General features: G+C 40.6%; 1 protein-coding gene across 1 annotated transcript in view; it reads right to left on the reverse strand.

The window, feature by feature from the left end:
- Positions 1–19,471, reverse strand: part of Wdr27 (WD repeat domain 27) — a 187,757-nt gene that overhangs the window by 113,577 nt on the left and 54,709 nt on the right. Inside the window, 4 exon segments of the mRNA XM_087196013.1 lie at positions 2,193–2,290; positions 13,389–13,510; positions 14,884–14,962; positions 14,964–14,982. Of these exon segments, the coding sequence (XP_087052139.1) occupies positions 2,193–2,290; positions 13,389–13,510; positions 14,884–14,962; positions 14,964–14,982 (318 nt within the window).

Below are 19,471 nucleotides of genomic sequence, written 5' to 3' on the forward strand. Positions count from 1 at the left end.
ATTTGTATATCTTGCATTAAATCTGTTTCTCTTGTGAGCACTGACTGACACACACAGAGAAAGTGGAGGGGCCACCAGTTGCAGGGCCTGAATGTTCCTTGCAGCTCATAGCATCGCCTCACAGAGGTCCTACCTCTGAATGCCGTCACAAAAGCTATCACAAATTTCAACATGAGGTTTTAGAGAGGACAAACCCAAATGCCCCTAAATGAGAGAGAAGCAGGATATCTGAGATACAGAGAGGAGACAAAGCCAGGTGCAGATGGAGGCAGCGGGTGGTGTGGCACAGCCTCCAGCCAGCAATCTGCAGCACAAAGAGGCTTCTCCCTCAGGACGCCAAGAGGAGCTGACCTGCTGACCCCAAGTCCAAACTCCTGGACCCCAGAACTGTGAGAAAAAACCTCTATGGGCTGAAGCCTCCGACTTTGTGGGAATGTCGTACTGCAGCCCTGAAAAGCTAAACAAGAACTTGTATGTGTCCAGGACAAATGAAACTCAAAGAAAATATACCATGTAGCACAAAGCCTTTCACAGAGTATGTGCTCAGTGTTTGTGAAGTGATTAATAGACGAATGAATTAGTGAATGATTAGTGTTTATTGTGCATCATTTAAAACTATAAAAGCCTTTCACCCTTCACACTTTACTGTTATTAAACTGCTACTACTGGGTAAGAGTTTCCAAATAGTGCTAGAAGTCAAGCTTAGATTTTTTTCCTTTTATGCCACAACATCTTAAGAGCCTACATGACAACATCATCTCAAATCCCTATACTGGGAGACTGAAGCACACGTACATGTCTGTCCTCAGCACCACAAGCCACGAACCGGCCACATGGACTGAGGGCCATTCCACATGGGTAGAGTGGTTCAGGTGTCCTTGGAATCAGCGCTCACACCTGCCGGGACAGAGAGAAATACCCAAATAGGACTCAGTTCTTCATCTTAATGCAAATGACAGGAGAGAAGCCAACTTGCTTTCCTCACAAGGGGAACAAAGTAATAGAGGAAAAGCTTTTTCCTCCATGGTGCTGGAAAGAAAACATAGGACGTTGTACATGTTAGGTAAGCTTACTACCACTAAGCCACATGCTGAAAAATATTTTATATGTGAGAATTATTAAATGGTAAGCAATTAAAAGGATTTTAAGAGTAATTCAAATGCTTTTCAAATTTGAATTGCCAAGGATGACAAAATTAACAATAAATGAACTTTATGTATGAGAAATAGTAATCATTTCTATAGATCATTAAAATGTAAAAACACACCTTCTGAAATCATACATTTTTTTAGATTAATGATTCAAAAATGTTGGGGTTATAACATTCTAATGGGAGGGGCTTGAATTTTATAACCAACTATTTATAAAACACTATATAACATGTGCTTATTATAAAAACTGTCAGAGAATTTATACTATTGTTACTGGGAGACTCTTCACCCCTTTGGAAGTAACCATGGTCTTCCTAAGAAGACTATCAACAAGCTAGGCCAGCACTGGGCCTGACATGGCCAGACAGGGCCAGGAGTGAGGACAGGTCCTGTTCACACAGCACACAGCAGGCTTTTGTGTTAGTTCAGAGATAAACAGCAGAGCAAACACACAGCTAACTGCACCCTTGTGAATACCTCACCAGGATGTGCAAGCATTAAAAGCATCGATGTTTTTGCACTGTAGATAGATAGATAGATAGATAGATAGATAGATAGATAGATAGATAGATAGTGATTTTCCCCATAGGATAATTATCTGAAGAATTTTTTTTGCTTAGAGAAGATTTTACATTTTGTATTTGTTTACAAAATACATTAAGTAATTTTAGCATATCTTCAGCAATGTTCTCCCAAGGGGAGAAAAGTGACTCAGCAAGGTAAACAAAGCAGGCTTGGCCTAAGGTGCCCTGGTCTCCGCTCCCAGGATCGGTCAAACAACAGGACATGGGCCACCGTTAAGCCAGGAAACCACATCCAGGACACTGGTGGTCAAGACACCTGGCCTATCCTGTTCCTCTAAGGCCTTAGGAGCCACACATGAGGAAGCAGCACCTGCAGCCTGTCCACTCACACACTGGTCTCGTCTCACATCACGTGTAATCTACACATCACAACCTTGATCAGATTTGGGAAAGACCCTGGGCTGGGTTTCTCATTCCAGCCCCGCAGTCACAGTGCAGTGACACAGGCCAGCCTCACCTCAGAGTCCTCAGGTCCCACAGTTCAACTCCATCACCAATGGCCGTGGTCAGGAAGAGATTATATGCCTGGGACTGCCGGGTCGTAAATGATGATCCCTGTAATCATAAAGAGAAAGTCAAGATGTATTTTCAAAGGCTGAATGTAAAACCATTATTCCAGTGATAACTAACAATAACTGTATCTAAACACACTTTCTCTTATTTGTAACAATTTCAGAGTTGGACTCGAAACTTTCTACATATAGTTTTGCACTGCCTAACAACTGTCTGGTCACTGACAGAGGGCACATAGGACAGTAGACCTGTAAAGACATCTCACCTAGTGATGTCTCACCTGACTTGGTCTGGGCAAGCACATTCTGTAGCGTTCACACAGCATGAAGTCATCGGCAACCCATTTCTCAGTATGCATCACTGCTGCAACTCAAGACTGTAATTGATTAAAGATTTATTAATGTATAATATATAGCCAATGAGAGTCACAGAATTTTTTTAAAAAGGTAAAAGATGAAAGACCAAGATATATATTAACATGCTAAAACTCATTTTTAAAGTATATGTGTGTGTATAAAACTATTCCCAACAAATTATCTGAAAGACACCCTTAATAAGGCACTGAAAGCCCATTATTCATCTGCTGGTAATCAAACTCTAAGATACAGGAGCAGGTTCCTGTGATGATGTCTCACCTCACGGAGACTACACTGCCTCAGGACATCACAGTCACTGGGTATGGCTCTGTCCCACTTCTGAGCTCTGACTTCCCCTGGGCTGCTGGCACCTACAATGTTATGCTCAGTGGCGCTGGACTGAAATATGCCTATTGAACCATCTGGCTCAATTATTATTAATACATTATGATTCATAATCATTTCCACAGTCCTTCTATGCCATGATGATCTAAAATATCATGACAGATTTAATGAAAGATATCTCTGAGCATTTAGGTGTAAAATAAACTTAGAGGTGATCATTTATAAACAGGAAGTAAAGGCTTGTGTAAGTTCAATAATTACAAGCTAGCACAGACTGAGGCTGGACTCTGCCAGAAGCACCCAGCACTGCATTTGCCCCTCATCCATTTAACAAACTTATAAACTACTTCACACGCATTTGTAAACACACACAGTGGCTTGTTCATTGTCACACGGCTCCTAGGCTCTGTGTACTGAGTGCTCTACTTACTGGGTCCAGGTAAGGATAGCCTGACAACTCATAATATAACATAAAGATAAAATAGCAGACACTTAGCAAACGTTGAGAGATTGCCTACTAATGGCTGCACTGTGAGAGGCCCCCAGTGTGAAACAGATACAGATGATGTTACTAAATGACACACTGGCCACACAACCTTCCAGCAGCTGTGGTCTATTCAGGCTGAAAAGAAAAAGCTGAGCAGAACAGAAACCATAGAAAATGGTCAAACCATGCAAGGAAAGAAAAAATTTGTAAAAAGCTATTCAATCCAAAAGACGGCAGGAAGAAAAAACAAAACAGCAAATAAAATTCCCAAATAAAAAATACAGATTATAAAATGTGTAGATTTTATCAGAAGAAAAGCACAAAATAAGATCAAATATATATGAGTTATAACAGTAACATAAACTAAACTTGATAAGCAAAAGAAGTAAAAGACATATTAAGGCAGATTTCAAAAAAATCACTTAAATACATTTTTTAAAAGGCTGAATGTAAAGGATAAAAAAAAATGCTATGTATGAGAAAGTAAGATTGTTCAAGCACTAAAAAAAAATATGTACAAGGCACAGAAAGCCTAATTAGTAATAGTTTCATTTTTTTAAATGATAAGAAGAAGCCAGGCATGGTGGCACATACTTGTAATTCCAAAACCTTGGGAGGCTAAGGGAGAAGGATCACAAGTTCAAGCCTACCCTGGGCAACTTCTCAAGATCCTGTCCCAAAATTTAAAAGGGGCTGGAGACATAGCTCAGTATGAAGGCCCTGGGCTCAATCTTCAGTACCACACACATACACACACAAAAGATAAAAGGAATAACCTCACAAAGTAAGATCTATAAAACTTAACCATAATAACATGGTCTACAAATACATAAACTAAAACAGAATTACAAGGAGAAATTTGACAAAATTACAACCATTGTGGGAGATTTCAAATGTTTCCTTTGCTAATTAAAAAAAAATCAAGCATATAAAAATGAGGAGGACTTGAACTTAAAAGAATTAACAAGGTTGACCCAAGGGGCATCTATGTAGTCATATAGCTAGCCAGTGTCTAGCAAAAACACATTCTTTTCATACACATATCTAATATTTCTTTAAAACATAAGCCAGGGAGCCAGATTTCTCAATGTATGCAAAATCTCAAAAGATATCAAGAAAATTGCTATTGCATAGAATCCATGCCCTGAACCACACCATAAAATTAGAAATCAGTAATAAAACAAATGTCTAAAAATTAACTTGTATACATGGAAATCTAAAACCACATCTAAATAAAACCTGGACTGAAAAATATCACAATGTATATTAGAAAACATTTAGTGTTGAATAATAATAATATAAATGGCATGTGCCAAAATGGACACAATTAAAGAATATTTGGAAGGAAATTTATTGCATTAAATGCATCTATCAGAAATGCATCAAAACGGATAAAACACAAACACATGACATGGAGTAAAAATGAAGTAGCACAGAGAAATGTAGTTTGATGGCACTGTATAAAAGAGGAGCACATAGACCAATGCTCTACATTGTTTTTAAGTATACACTTGAGAAAGATTCACACCAAATCCACTAGTGGTGGTCAAAGAGGAATAAACAAGAGGGAAAGAGAGAGCAGAGTCCTATCTGCATCAATAATAATTTCATTTATTTTTTAAAAACCACAGTAAGATCTAAAACTAATAAAGTAAAAAATCAACGTAAGTGACTATGCTGAAATCTAAACTCTCCTGTATAACATTTTTTGTTTAAATCTTATGTGATTCTTAGTTCTTTAATTCAAATTATCTGTCCAGTATTATATATTTACATCATAAAAAGCAAATATCTTATTGAGAGATGAAATATAAGAGTAGCAGCCTGTCAAGTTTTAAAAATAAAGATGAAAAACCTGCTATGATTTTAAATATATCAAGTCATAAGACATGTGTTCTCAAACTAAAAATGAGCCATTTAACAATATTACAAATAACCATGGCCATCCTCTTTGATGTAAAAGGCTCTCTTGTTAATGCTGTGATGAAGGGAATTAAAAAAGTTCTGTTTGTCCAACATAAGTAAGACAAGAGACAGAATAATTTTCAGAGCAGGTTATTCTAGCATTAGGGGTTTGGGCACTCAAAAGATGCACTGTAGGTGCATTTTGTAAACTCAAAGGAAATTGGACATGGCCTATTTTACATTTTACTGGAAATAGAACATCTGGATCAGTTACAGACTGTGTTACTCCTACACTGGACTTGCTGGGTAGGTGGAGTATGTAAGCAGCAATGCCCACATGGCTGTGGGTAGTCTGAACACTGTGTTGTGCACTGAATAAATGCATAAAAATGAAAGTGACGTCTTCAGAAAACAAGCCTTTAGACATGGTGTAAACCTCTGTAACCTCACCCTTCTTCCCTTTCATTCCATCATATACCCATCAGATGTTTAGTGTCAGGAAATAAAACCAGTTATTTTCCCATAAAACAATCCAGAAATATTTCTCCTAATATAACACCTCTCATCCAAGAGCATACCAAAATACTTCCCAAAATATGACAACTATCACTGGCAGACTACTTAGGCCTCAAAGAGTTGGCCTGCTCACAGCCATTATAACACAGGCTGCCATAGTGCAGCAGAGCCTAAGTAGTTTCCTGAAATGAAGACATTACAACTGGAGAAAGAGATTTTAAGAGAAAGGAATATCCCTTGGACTGTCAAATTAGGTGGGTCACTGGTCTCTGGGAAGGAAACCAGGCAAGATCTGCATAGGCATGGCTCCACACAGAAAATGCCCAACATACCTCTCAGGAAATACCTCATGCAGGGACACTGCTTCTAAGACACCATTTCAACTGTCTAGATATGCATCAAGAAGGCAATGTCTCCTCTGTCCTCAACTAGTATCTGAAGACAGATTAAGTCATGGGTCTCTGTATGTGGACCTGGATGGTGATAGCATAAACACTCCCCTGCCTTGGGTCTGCACACACTGCTAGGTGCCCCTTCAAGACCTAGGCAGAGAAGACACCTGGGCAGACATTTGAGCAGAGGGAGCTAATTCTGAATTGGGGTTCATGACTAAAGCAGGGGAGAGCACCAGCCAGGAATACCCAGGGAAATGGAGGGAAGTTATGAGAGCCTTAAGCCAGGGCATGTCCACTCCTTCTGGTGCTCTGAGCTTGGAGGGCCAGGCCTGGGACCCAGCCTCAGAGTCCAGCTCCCAGCAGCAGTGCACAGCTCTGCTCTGCCTGCAAGATAAAGCTTCTTTTCTACAAAAAAGCCCTGATCCCATCCCCAAACAGAGGTGCAAAGTTCCATTATCACATCCTCCTCTGGGCTATAATAACATCATCTTAGTAATTACACCATTGGCCCTCTGCACCTACAGTCTGAACAGCCAAGTTACAATCTAATAGCTGTTCATGCACCCCTCACAGCTGCTGTAGGGCACACATTTTACACACAGCCCCTGCATATCACTCACACTCAAACTTTAGGATGAATCCCTTGCACCTAAAGCAAATCCCAGAGCCCTGGCCAAGGTCCACTAGGCCAGAGAACATTCCACTGTCTGTTTGTCCATCAGCTTCAACATACTGGCCCCACTTCCTGCATTCTACTCCTGTAAAGGCACACCTGGGCCCCTTCCTACTCAGGTATCTGCTGCTCATAAGTCAACTGATCATCACAGGGCACCTGATCAGAGCAAGCACTTTTCCTCTGACAGAAGCCTTCCTCAAGCACAAAGACTCTGCTCTCCACTCTTATGTGTCCATGGAATAGTGGCAAGCACAGAATAGATATTGTTAAATTAAATGGGTAGGTGTATACACACATAAGCATATCCATACATGCATGCATCATACATGTGTGCATACACAGGTTTGTGCATAGCCATACACTTAGGAATACACTCACAGACACCTGTATGCATGCCTGCACATATGTGTGTATATATATACATATATATATATATATGAATATATAGACATAACTATATAGTTGAAGGTGGAGGAGTTAAGGTGGACTGACAGCTTGATTGGCTTGAGAGCCCCCTAGGGGATTAATAAAGCACATTTCTGGGTGTGTCTGGGTGGATTCACAGAGCTGTGAATATGGGTACTATATCTGGTCCCTAACCCCTTCCTCTCTGGTGCTGTACCCCTGATTTGTTTTCCAGACACTGTGAAGTAAACAGTTTATTTTTTATACCATGCTCTTCTGTTATATTTCTGTCTTGAAGCCATCTAAATTTAAAGGCAGTGGACAAACCTCTGGTGGAGGAAATTTCGAGGGTACCTGACATTCTGGATGTGCCATGGGTACTGCTGGCTGCTTTTAGCCAGATTAATATTTGAAAAACTTAAATTTTGGTCTGGAAAGAACCATGTGTAAAGTTGGGGCCAAAGGACATGTCGTTGCTAAAGAGATTATTACCGTTAAAAAGAAACCAAGTACTTTGAACTGGGACAAGAAGAGATACATTGAAAACACCTCAGGAGTCAGCAAGACCCTACCAACACAGGTTTAAGGATGCAGAAATGCAAACCTTTCATTTGTAAACTCCCAAGCCTCCTACTCCAGAATGGCTGCTAGGGAATTGGTTCCCCGAGATTCATTTCACTATGCTCAGCCATCCAGGCACTGATAGGCTGATAAACCATAGTTCAGGGAGGCCCAGCTACTGCTCCTCCTGACAGCAGAACTTGGTATGGTTGTTCCGACATGAACATGATGTCTGGAATTGTTCCCCAGTGTCAGGAATACTGGGTCAATATAACCATGTTATTAGGAACAGGGAATAACTTAAGGATTCAGCCCAAAAGCAGATAGTAATCACCTTCCTATCCTAGAACTATCTGACTAAATGTTTATAGAGAGACTACTTGAAATACAAGATCTCAGTAAAACTTAATGTCATCAAAGAGATTAAAAGAATCTCTGAAAATGGGGTATATGTAAAAATCTACTAGTATTCATTATTTCTAACAGAGCTATAAAAACAGGACATATTTAACTACTTAACAGTTACCTCGAGCACCATTTGGGAGTGCATTTAAGTTCTGACTATTCCAAGTGTCATAGGTGTCACTTCAACTAGTCAGTTCTTGTGCTGAATAAATATGACAAATTATTTTTAAAATTCTCATTATCTTATAAAAATGAAAAATATGAAATTTTTCATCATCCTGAATTTAAATAATTGGACTGGTAAGTGATTAAGGAAGACAACCCATTATTAACATGCACCCCTCAAGAGCACCATGGAGTTTGGAGGTGTTCTCTCTCTTCAAGTGACTCACCTCCCACCCAAGGCCAGCTCTCCTTAGAAACCACAGTACATGAGATTCATAAATGCCAAAGAGCCCTATACCGAGACTAGAGGAAGACCCACATTCATGTTTGAGGTAAATTACTCTCCACATATTTAAAAAACAAACAAACAAACAAAAAACTTGTCACCTACTGAGAACTCATGTCTGCACAGCATGAGAGTTTACCTGCTTTTCCCCACACTAAATAAGGGCATATTTCCTTGATGAGTGGGAGAGTGATACGGTCCATTTTAAACAGAAATAAATATGTATATAAACAGCAATCTGCCGGGCTGTACTAATGACAAATAGCCAAACTAAAGGCACAAAAGAATCAAGGGCACCAGTTGCAGGGGACTCAGTCAGTACCCTCAGGACACCAACTGACTGACAACACCACAGGACAGGGTAGAGTAGAAGGTAAACTTTTAGCTCACCCAGGGCAGAGCCCATAGCTCACCTGCTCAAGTCTGATACTTTGTCAAATGAAATCAAATATCCACTACGTGGAACTCCTCAGTGGGTCTGAGACACCATCCCTTGGAGCTGAGTGTCAGATATACAAGATAGAGATTGAAAATAATGACCATTTCAATGTGGAGAGTAGTGGAAGGGAGGCAGGAAAACCCTGGTCAGTGCCTGGGCCTGGCTCTTGGGGTGCACATCCACACACTGTCCTCACAGCAGGTAGTGGGAATCCCACAGGCAGGGCCAGTATAGTTCATAAACCCTGAGTGAACAACAGCTTAAGCTATTGCCCTCATAGAATTCTACCCGTGCAGATTTATCCACACAATCTAGTGGTTACTCAGTGCTGTGGTCTAAATGTGATGTCACTTCAAAATCCCTATGTTGAAATCTAACCCTAATGCAGTAGCACTACAAGGTAGAGTCTTGGGAAAGTGATTAGGTCACAAGGATAAAGTCCTCCTCATAGGATCAAGAAGGCTCCAGGGAGCCTGTCTCCCCTTCCACCATGGATGCAGCCAGGAAGTGCTGTCTTGGAAACAAAAAGCCTTTAGGAGACTGAGCCCATAAGCACCTTGATCTTAGACTTTTAGCTCCAGAACTGTGAGCAATAAATTTAGTTTTCATACATAAATGTCTTGGTATTTTATTATCACAGCAGGAATAGACAGGGGCATTCAGCATAGGGCCTTCATACACACCCATCTCCTATCTTGATCTTATGTGGACATCAGTCTGCAGGATCAGAAGAGTTAGGGGCTCCACCACATCTATCATCTCTGATGCTGTCCTTCCCTCAAAAGCAGAAATCATATCTAACTCAAGCTACTGACTGCCCATGCAGCAAGCATGGAACAAAATCTTGTGTGAACCTACCTGTGTATAAAAACTAAGAATTTTCTAAGGCAAAATCTACCAGCCTCTTAAATTTTTATTTGAAAATAAAAATACCTTCCATTGTCCAAACAGGACAAGATAAGCAACTTATATGCATTATCCTACTTAGTCCTTTAACAGAGAAAAGCATCACATTCATAAAGCTAAAACCTCTTCTGATATGAAATGAGAACAGAGAGGAAAACAAACAGGAAAATTACAAGATGTCACAATAACTAGTATTGCACCATTTCCCAAAATATAAAACAACTCCTCTTGAAAATATGAGAAAAACTGATTAGCTAAGCTTAAAAGAATTATCTTCCCCACATCGTAAAACTATGGTTTTATGTTTAAGTTATAAGTTAAAAAATTTAAGATTCAGGAATTATGTTTTGCATTTGCAATCTAAACATCTGTAACAACTTAAAACAAATTTGGGAACCAAACTGAAAAAAAAGAAAAGAAATCTCAAACCAAGTTCCAATCTGCCAAGTTTCAATCTAGACCAAGTTTTATAGGTCTGTCATAAACCCAAAAAAGAATTAAAAAGTGAAAGAAAAAAAATGAGGATTAATAATGGAAATGCTGACAGACCATTTTCCAAATACAGAAACATACACACAATTATAATTGACCTTAAAATAACCAGCTTAAAATCATGTACAATAAATTAAAAAACTAATGAAAGAAAGCTTTTTCTAATTCACAGTACTTAGGAGACAAGATCCAGCAAGTGTCAAAACGTGTTGGTGCAACATTTGAAACATCAAAGGACATCACACATTAGATTCATTTATCGTCATGATTGACAAACTTTAACTTAAAATGACAATATTTGGTAAATTCACTCAATTCTCAACTGTATTATCCAATAACTAGAAGATATGCTCACATATGCATTTACATGAAGTCCCCAGACAGATATCTGAATATTAACAATACTTATCCTTAGGTAAGTTTCCACATGCTGAGTTTTAACAATAACACATTAAGACTTTCAAATCTTGTCAGACTTTAACTGTTCATTCTTTCAAGACACTATCTGCTCTCTAGATGCACATCTTTTCAGGGTTTTGGTGCTGGGATCTAACACTGGGCAATAAACATGCTGAGTGTGTGCTCAGACCCTGAGCCATATCCAGGCTCCCACTTTAGAACTGCTGGGAATAATCATATCTTTAGGCATAGTTCAAATCAGCAAGTGTTGTTGAGCAAACTCCAAGTTCCAGGCACACAGAGGCCAGACACTAAAACAGCTGAAGTCTTAATCTATAATCATGTGTGGTAAAGATAATTGCCTGTACCCAGAAGTTTCACTAAACAATTTAGCAAATCAGATTTACCCTTTAACATTTTTACATCCAAATATTAGCTATCCATATCTCATTGAATTGCGTATAAATTGACAGAAGTTCATAATGTCTAAAATGAAAGATGCTTTAAATTAATTGTCATTATATAAGCTAATATCTTAATATGGAATTCACTAAAGGCCCGGAAATAAATAGTCTACAATCAATCTTAAACTCAACCCACTCCTGACAGCTTGCACTGTGAAACTGCCCACACACAATCATGGTTCCAAGGCCAAGAGCCTGTCCTTACCACAAATCACCAAGCCAACTCCTCTTGTTCACAGTTCTTCCCCATCACAATTGCACTAATGTCACTGACAGGTACTTTGGCTTTAAGTTTGCCATTTTAAGACTCATAAAGAAGTTACAAAATTCTTCAAAGGCATCCCTCATTCATCTGGGGGAACTAATGCATGTTTATTTTATTTGTATGAAATGAGATTCTGTACAAAGATACAGAAATATAATAATATTCTTTTTAACAACATTCTCCAAACTAATATTAACCATGGTGTTCTAAAAACCAGAAAAACTTCTAGCATGATTGGAAACATCCTAATAATAAACTGCTAAGGGCAAAAGGTTAAACAATGCTGCCAAGATAAGAAGCCTGTCCAAGCCTTTAAAGATCTCCAGGAAGGCCCACAGAGTGAGCATGGAGCAAAGCACCTCCTCCAAGTGCCCTCTGGCCAAAAATCTGCCCACTGCACGTGGCAAAGTCCCTGGATCTGTTCTCTGCACAGCCCCCCAAGTCTGATCATGAAGCGGCCATTGTCCTGGACACGGAGCCTCTAATCCCCAATGGCCTCTCCCAATGCACCCTCCAGAGTCTTTCCAGCACTCTCATTCCAATAAAGGACACGGCAACAGAATCCATGAGGTAGCTAAACAAAAAGAATCTGCTTTTTCCCATTAGACTAATCAAAAAACTCCACAGGTCATCAGACATGCCTGCTCTGTTCGTCAAAAATTTAAAGTGACCCTAGAAAACTGTAGACAACAAAGTCTCTTTACCCATACAAGACTTTACTCAGCAAATAAAATGATGCCCTTGTATCCTAAAGCAGATTTCAGAAGGCATTTTAAGTTAAACACTTAACGTGAAAAGCCTTCCCAACCATATCAAAAATCATAGCTTTAGTCCAAAATAAAATTTAAAAACACAAAATTTTCATTTATAAGTCTTAGATGTTCTTTTAGGTAACAAAATGCCTCTGGAACTTAATGGTCATGAGACCCTCATAATCCCAGCCTTTACCACACAGAAGCAGATGTCTTCAAATCTCTGTGAAGGGAGACAGCTGTGTCTGATCCTCCCCACAGAAGACAAGCTGCTAGGTCAGCGGTGGTCCATGTCCCTGCCACGTGTATGGCTGCCTTCCCACTGCCATGGCCTTCCACCAAGGTAAGCAGCAAGCATCACTAGAAAAGACTTAAAGTGAGCCTACAAGATAATCAAAGACAAAAGCACAAAAATGTATGTGCAATGTGATATTAAAATATCTTCTACAGTCAGACAGCAAGACTTAGGATAGTTTAATGATCAATAAACACTAACGATTTTGGTAACAGTTATAAATTACATTGCAATACATTTGTGTCTCTTAAACCAGTGGTCCCCAACCCCTAGGCTACAGACTGGAACCTGTCCACAGCCTGTTAGGAACTGACCTGCACAAGCGGAGATGAGTAGTAAGCTAGCATAGAAGCTTTATCTGTATTTACAGCCACCCCCTCCATTGCTCATTACCTGAGCTCCACCTCCTGTCAGAACAGCAGTGGCATTAGATTCTTATAGGAGTGCAAACCCTAGTGTAAACTTCACATGTGAGGTGTGTAGCCCGTCCTTTGAATAATCCCAAACCTCTCTCTCCAACTCATCCTACCCGTCTGTGGAAAAATTGTCTTTCACAGAACAGATCCCTGTGTTAAACACTTTATGCTCATAATTTTACAAATGATGCATACTGTCCAAAAACTTACTGTATTTTGACAAATTTGATAGACAGGCCATGAATGGGCTTCTGCTATCACTGCAGCACTTCAGCCAGCATTGAAGTCGAAAACTTCCAAAGTCCTGTCCCGGCCAGCTCTGAGTACAAGGTCTGCAACAATCCAGTTAGGGAACTCTTCACCATGATCATGCTCATGAGAAACAGACAGGACAGTTCCATTTTACTAATAAGCCTTGGAAGACTCAGAAATGAATGAGTAGTAAAGAATTTCCGACATTACATAGGATCAGTCCAGTCCTAGCCCAGCTCCTCCTATCTGGTACCCAGGTACCTGGCAAGAGCTGGTAGCAGCAAGTGGAAGCTGGGGCCCCAGTGCTGAACAACTGAGGTGGGACATCAGAGTGTGAGATACCTGTGAATACCCAAATTAAGATATCAACTAACTGTTGTCTGAGGTAAAGATGAAATTATAAAGCCACAAAGGGGATAATCTATCTCAGAGCAGGCTGCATGAGGTAACATAAAGTGGCATATCTTTAGGAAATTGTAATACACTTTATAAGTCTGATGGTTGAGGGACAATTTATAAACTCAGGGAATATATGACCACCCAAACTACCCAGCAGCCAGTGCTCAGCCCTGTACATTGTAGAAGAAGTATACATGCAGGAGTGCAGAGTTCCAGATTCAATAGTAAGTACAGTGACAATGACAGAACATGCGAAAATGGTAACTCAAGTTTAAATAACCATAGTGATACACTTCTGCCAAGTGTATTTTTCTTTTCAAATGATGCCAGCACAGAAGTTCTACATTTCTAACTAAAACATACAGAACTTTATAACATTTTATTTCTGTCCTTCAAAAAAAAAATTTTTTTTGGTACTGGAGAACGAACTTGGGACCTTGCACTTGCAAGGCAGGCGCTGGAACCACTGAGCTAAATCCCTGGCCCTGTCCTTCAAAATCTTAACTATAACTCTTCAGTAGAATTCAGTGTAGACCTATGTTTGAATAAATTAAAGTTTTATGAAATGAATTCCTAAAAATTAAGAGCTTTGAATCTAAACAAATATGTTTTAAAAATTGAAAGTGATTATGTTAGCCACACAAACATTAAAGTTTTAGAGTCAATGTTATATTCTGTTGATAGCAACTGCTATCATTTTTTTCAGTCCTCTGTGAGATGGAATAACTGCTCAAGTAGCCAAAGGACACCTATAGTATGTACGGGCAGTTAATTAAGAAAATGCACTAAGTTACTCTGTATTTTCATTAAAGCTCAGATAACAAAGTCTGGTCAGCTAACCCTGTGAATTATGAGCCAGATGTCATAACCAGGTTTGTGTTCCTTTCTCGCCATCAAGGTGCAGTTCTTACATGTGCAACTGCTGCAAAAGACCTCAGGCTCCATGTTCCCAGCACACAGCACAATTTCAGGCTGATCTGACACAGAGTGACACTTTGCCAGAAGAATAACCCTCAATATGTGATACATTGGAAGGGCCAGGGAGCAAGGATACAGGAATATAAGTTATTCACTGCTGACAAACTGGTCACATCGGCTGCGTTTGACAGAGAGAGCTGGTAGATGAGCTTGTAACTGGCTCTTTGGTTTATACCTGTAGGAAAAATACAGATGATCAATCTCGCTTCTTGCTTTCTTCCACTACAGCTAAATTTCTACTTTTTAAAAACTTGAAAGTGAAAATAAAGTTTTCCCATTAGTTTAGTAAGTTGTATTTTATAATACTGAGGGACTAAGTGGATTGGACACCTTACTTTTCCTTTAGGAAAAACTTTAGTTTCCATTAAGAAACTCTCATTTTACCCTTAAAGAAAATTTACGAAAATGATATCATCCTATATAGCCAAAAATTACTCATTCCCAACTATGAGAAAGCACATTTGTCCCCTAATTCTAAAATAATTATGTATACTTGAGAAGATACCCAACCAGTTATAAATTACCAGTGGTGAAATACAACTTGTTACTATTTTCTGAAGGATAACATAAGCAGTGAGCAATGCCTTATTAAATATATGCTTTTAACCCCTAGAAATAATATCCCAAAGGAAAGTAACTGGCTGGCAATTCCAGGAAGTAGCCTTGGCTAGTGCGGGAGGGTAAAGGACAAGACGGCCAAGATGTCACAGAAGGGTCCAGAGCAGCAACATGGAGATGCCAGGCCAGGCTAGCAGGTATTGTGCTGCCCAGGAGGACAGAGTACACTCCCAAACACAGAGGAGAGCTATGCAGAAAACATAAAGGAAAGTTATCCAAGGCCAAGCCCCAGATCAACAGAGTCCTGGGACAGACCTCAGAACTTCCAAGGGCCCAGAAAGGCAGGCCACACATAAACAAGGAGACAAAGAGGCCATACCTCAAGGGAGGCTTGGTAATAAGTGCCCAGGGATAGGATGCAATTACACAAATTACCACAGTGAAAAACTGCTTAGTTATATAGAAAGATGACTAATAAAGCAGAAAGCAGCTATTAATTTTGGAAAAGTATATAAAAACCAGGGACTGTTCAGTTGAGGAAACTGTCTTTCAGAAAGACACCCAGAAGGAACAGGAGACATGCAAGTCACAGCTTGTGGATTCCTGTAGGAAGGCTAGGCAGGAGAAGGCCTAGGAGGTTTAAACAAACACAACCATTCTTCTGGATAATCTTTTAAAAATAGGAGTATAACACATCTCAATACCGGATCAATGTTTTCTAACTTTCTGTGCCACTCCTGGGTTGCAGTTTATGATTACTACTGTAAGCCCACCAGGTGAAACACAGCTAGGCAGTGTCAGCTCAACTCCCTCCATTGGTAACACTTGTGTTAGGTCATCACACAAATTAAGATTGTCCAAGTAGTCAGCTAAGATAAGATGGGATGGATAGGATGGGATGGGATAGGATGTAATAAGATAGGATGGAATGAATCTATAAATAGATTAATGGATGAGATGTGAAAGATGGGATGTGAAAAACAGTATTGGTAGAATGGGATGGATAGATGAGAAGGATGGATGGAATTGGATGGGATTGGATAGATAGGATGGATGAGATAAGATGGATGAGATGGATGAGAGGGGATAGGTGGGAGATGGATGAGAGGGGATGGATGGAGGGAGGGATGAGATGGGATGGATGGAATGGATGGATTAGAATGTATGAGGTGGGATGGATGAATTAGGATGGATGATATGGGGTGAATAAAATAGATCAGATGAGCATATGAAGTAGAGGGGTGGATGGATGGAATGAGATAGGAAAGATGGACAGGACTGATGAGATGGGACAGGTGGGAGGGATGGATGGAATAAATGAGATTGGATGGGTATTATAATTGATGGGATGGATGAATGGGATAGATGAGATGGTGAAGATGAGGTAAATTGGATAGATGGATTGGAATGAATGAGACAGGATAGATGGCTTGGGATGGATGAGATGTGATGGACGTGATGGTTGTATAGGATAGTTTAGAAGGATGTGTGGATGGGATAGGATGAATGGATGAGATTGGTGAGATGGGATAGGTGAGATGGATGGATAGGAGTAATGACACTGGATGGATGGGATAGATTGATGGGGTGGATGAGACGTATGGATGGGATGAATGAGAGAGGGTGAATGAAATGGGATGGATGAAACAGATTAATGGAATAGCTGGATGGATTGGTAGGATAGATGGACAGGATGAATGAGATGGATAGATGGGATTAATGAGCTTGGATGGATGGGATGGATCTATGGGATGAATGAGATACATGGATGGGATGAATGAGATGGGGTGGATGGGATGGATGAGATGGATGAGATAAGATGGGTGAAACAGATGAATGGGATGGGTAGGATAGACAGGATGGATGATATGGCTTAATGTGATGGGTAGATGAGATGGGTGGGAGGGGTAAATGAATGAATGGGTGGGATGGATGAAATGGGATATGATGGATGGGATGGATGAGATGGAATGGGATGGATGAGATGGGATAGATGGATGGATAAGATGAATGAATGGAATGAATGAGATGGGATGGGTGGGATAGATGAAAGGTATAGGTGGATGGATGAATGGGACAGATGGGATGGATGGGTAGGATATATTGGATGGATGGATGGGTAGGATGGATGAGATGGATGGAGCGGGTGAATGAATGGATGGATTGGATAAGATGGGATAACATGGGATGGGATGGAGGAGATGGATGAGATGGGATAAAATGGTATGGATGGATGGATAAGATAAATGAATAGGATAAATGAGATGGGATGGGTGGGATAGATGAAAGGCATGGGTGGATGGGATGATGAATGGGATAGATGGGATGGATGGGTAGGATATATGGGATGGATGGGTGGATGGACAGATGGATAGATGGATGGATGGATGGGAAGGATAAGATGGGATGGATGAATAGATGGGATGGATGGGTAGGATATACAGGATGAATGGATGGATGGGATGGATAAAATGGGATGGATGGATGAATAGATGGATGTAATAAGATGGATGGATGGATTAGATAAGATGGGATGGATAGGCAAGATGAGAATGGTATGATGGATGGGTGTGATGGATAGATGGATGGAATGGATAGGTGGCATGGATAGAGGAGAGGAATGGGTAGGATGGATGTGATAAGATGGGATGGATTAACAGTATATTATATGGGAAGGATGGATTGGGATGGATGAGATGGGATGGGATGGATGGATGGATGGGATAAAATGGGATGATGGGTCAGATGAGTAGATAGGATGGATGAATGAGATGCAGGCAGCAACTGGGAAAGCCTGTGGGGCCATCTTTCTGAAGGGGCTGTGAATCCTAGGTGAGCTAGGCTCTGAGAAGGCCATCAGGTGTGGGGGAATTCAGGCACATTCTCCTCACTATCCACCTATACACAGCACCCTGTTCCAGCAAGAGTAAGTAGTGACCTCAGAAGAAGTAACATCTGTTCCAAATATGTCTTGTGGCACCATCCTGGGAAGCAACTGCACATGAGCTATCTTTAATGCCAACATGGGAAAGTGTTTGTGGAGTTCAGCCTTTTACATATGAAAGCACACACAGCTCTTGAGAAGCAGGCCAAGGGAGAGCCGGTCTGAATTGTGACCAGAGAGCACAGTACCCAGTACTCACAGAATTAGTTACCCACATGCCAAGGAAGATACCAGGTCAGGCTTCTGGAATATAAGTCTGATCATACCCTGTTCCCTGTTCCCTAGGGCACAGATTGCTCTTTTAAACAGCTACTGTTCCAGAGAAGGTGATGCAGCCACCTGGAGCACAGGCACCACCCTGCTCTACCCAGATGCCCAGATCAACATGGCCTACTCTCCTTCAGCAACACCTTTAGCCCCATATCCCCAAGCTCCTCTAGGCTGTGGCCTAAAGGTCCCCTCTCCAATTTGCCTTGTGAAAATAAGAACATATAACCCACCTTAAAATCAAGGTCTGACAAATAGCAGGACTATTTGTCAAGCCAGGACTTTCTTTCTCCAGATCCTTATTATGTGAGGAGCAAGCCTGTCTGTGGTCTTTGGTCACAGGAAAAAAAAAGACACAAGGGATGTTCTGAGAAAGAAAAAAAGGGGAGCTACCTTCCATGCAGGATGGCCAACCTTCCAGAACAGGCCCAAACCTCATGTTATGGCTTGTACCTAGATGTCCACCCAAAGTCTCATGGGTAGAACTTCTGGGAGGTGGCTGAATCATGGGTGTATAATACTGGATTATGGATGCATGACAACTGAATTAGTACACTGATTGGTTTAGTGTTGTTCTAGTGTGGATGATGGAAGGCTCACCTGAGTTATGTGTGGTACCAACTGATAGGACTATAGCCTGAATGAAACAAAAAGGGAAATGAAGGCTTGCAGCTTCCTGCCTTCTGCCTGGCCTGCCATGAATTGTTTCTCCTCTCCCATACCCCACTGCCATGCCACCCTTCATTAGAACCAGCCAACTATGGACTGAAACCTCTTCAAACTGTAAGCTAAAATCTTTCCTCCTCTAACTTGTATCAAGTATTTTGTCCCAGCAATGAGTAACTAAGACATATCACCACCAGACCTGAGAAGGGTCTAAACCTGCCCTACACAT

This window comes from Heterocephalus glaber, unplaced genomic scaffold (assembly GCF_053883595.1).
Source record: "Heterocephalus glaber isolate CG9 unplaced genomic scaffold, H.glaber_assembly_v1.0 deba00001610, whole genome shotgun sequence".
NCBI classification, from domain to species: Eukaryota; Metazoa; Chordata; class Mammalia; order Rodentia; family Bathyergidae; genus Heterocephalus; species Heterocephalus glaber.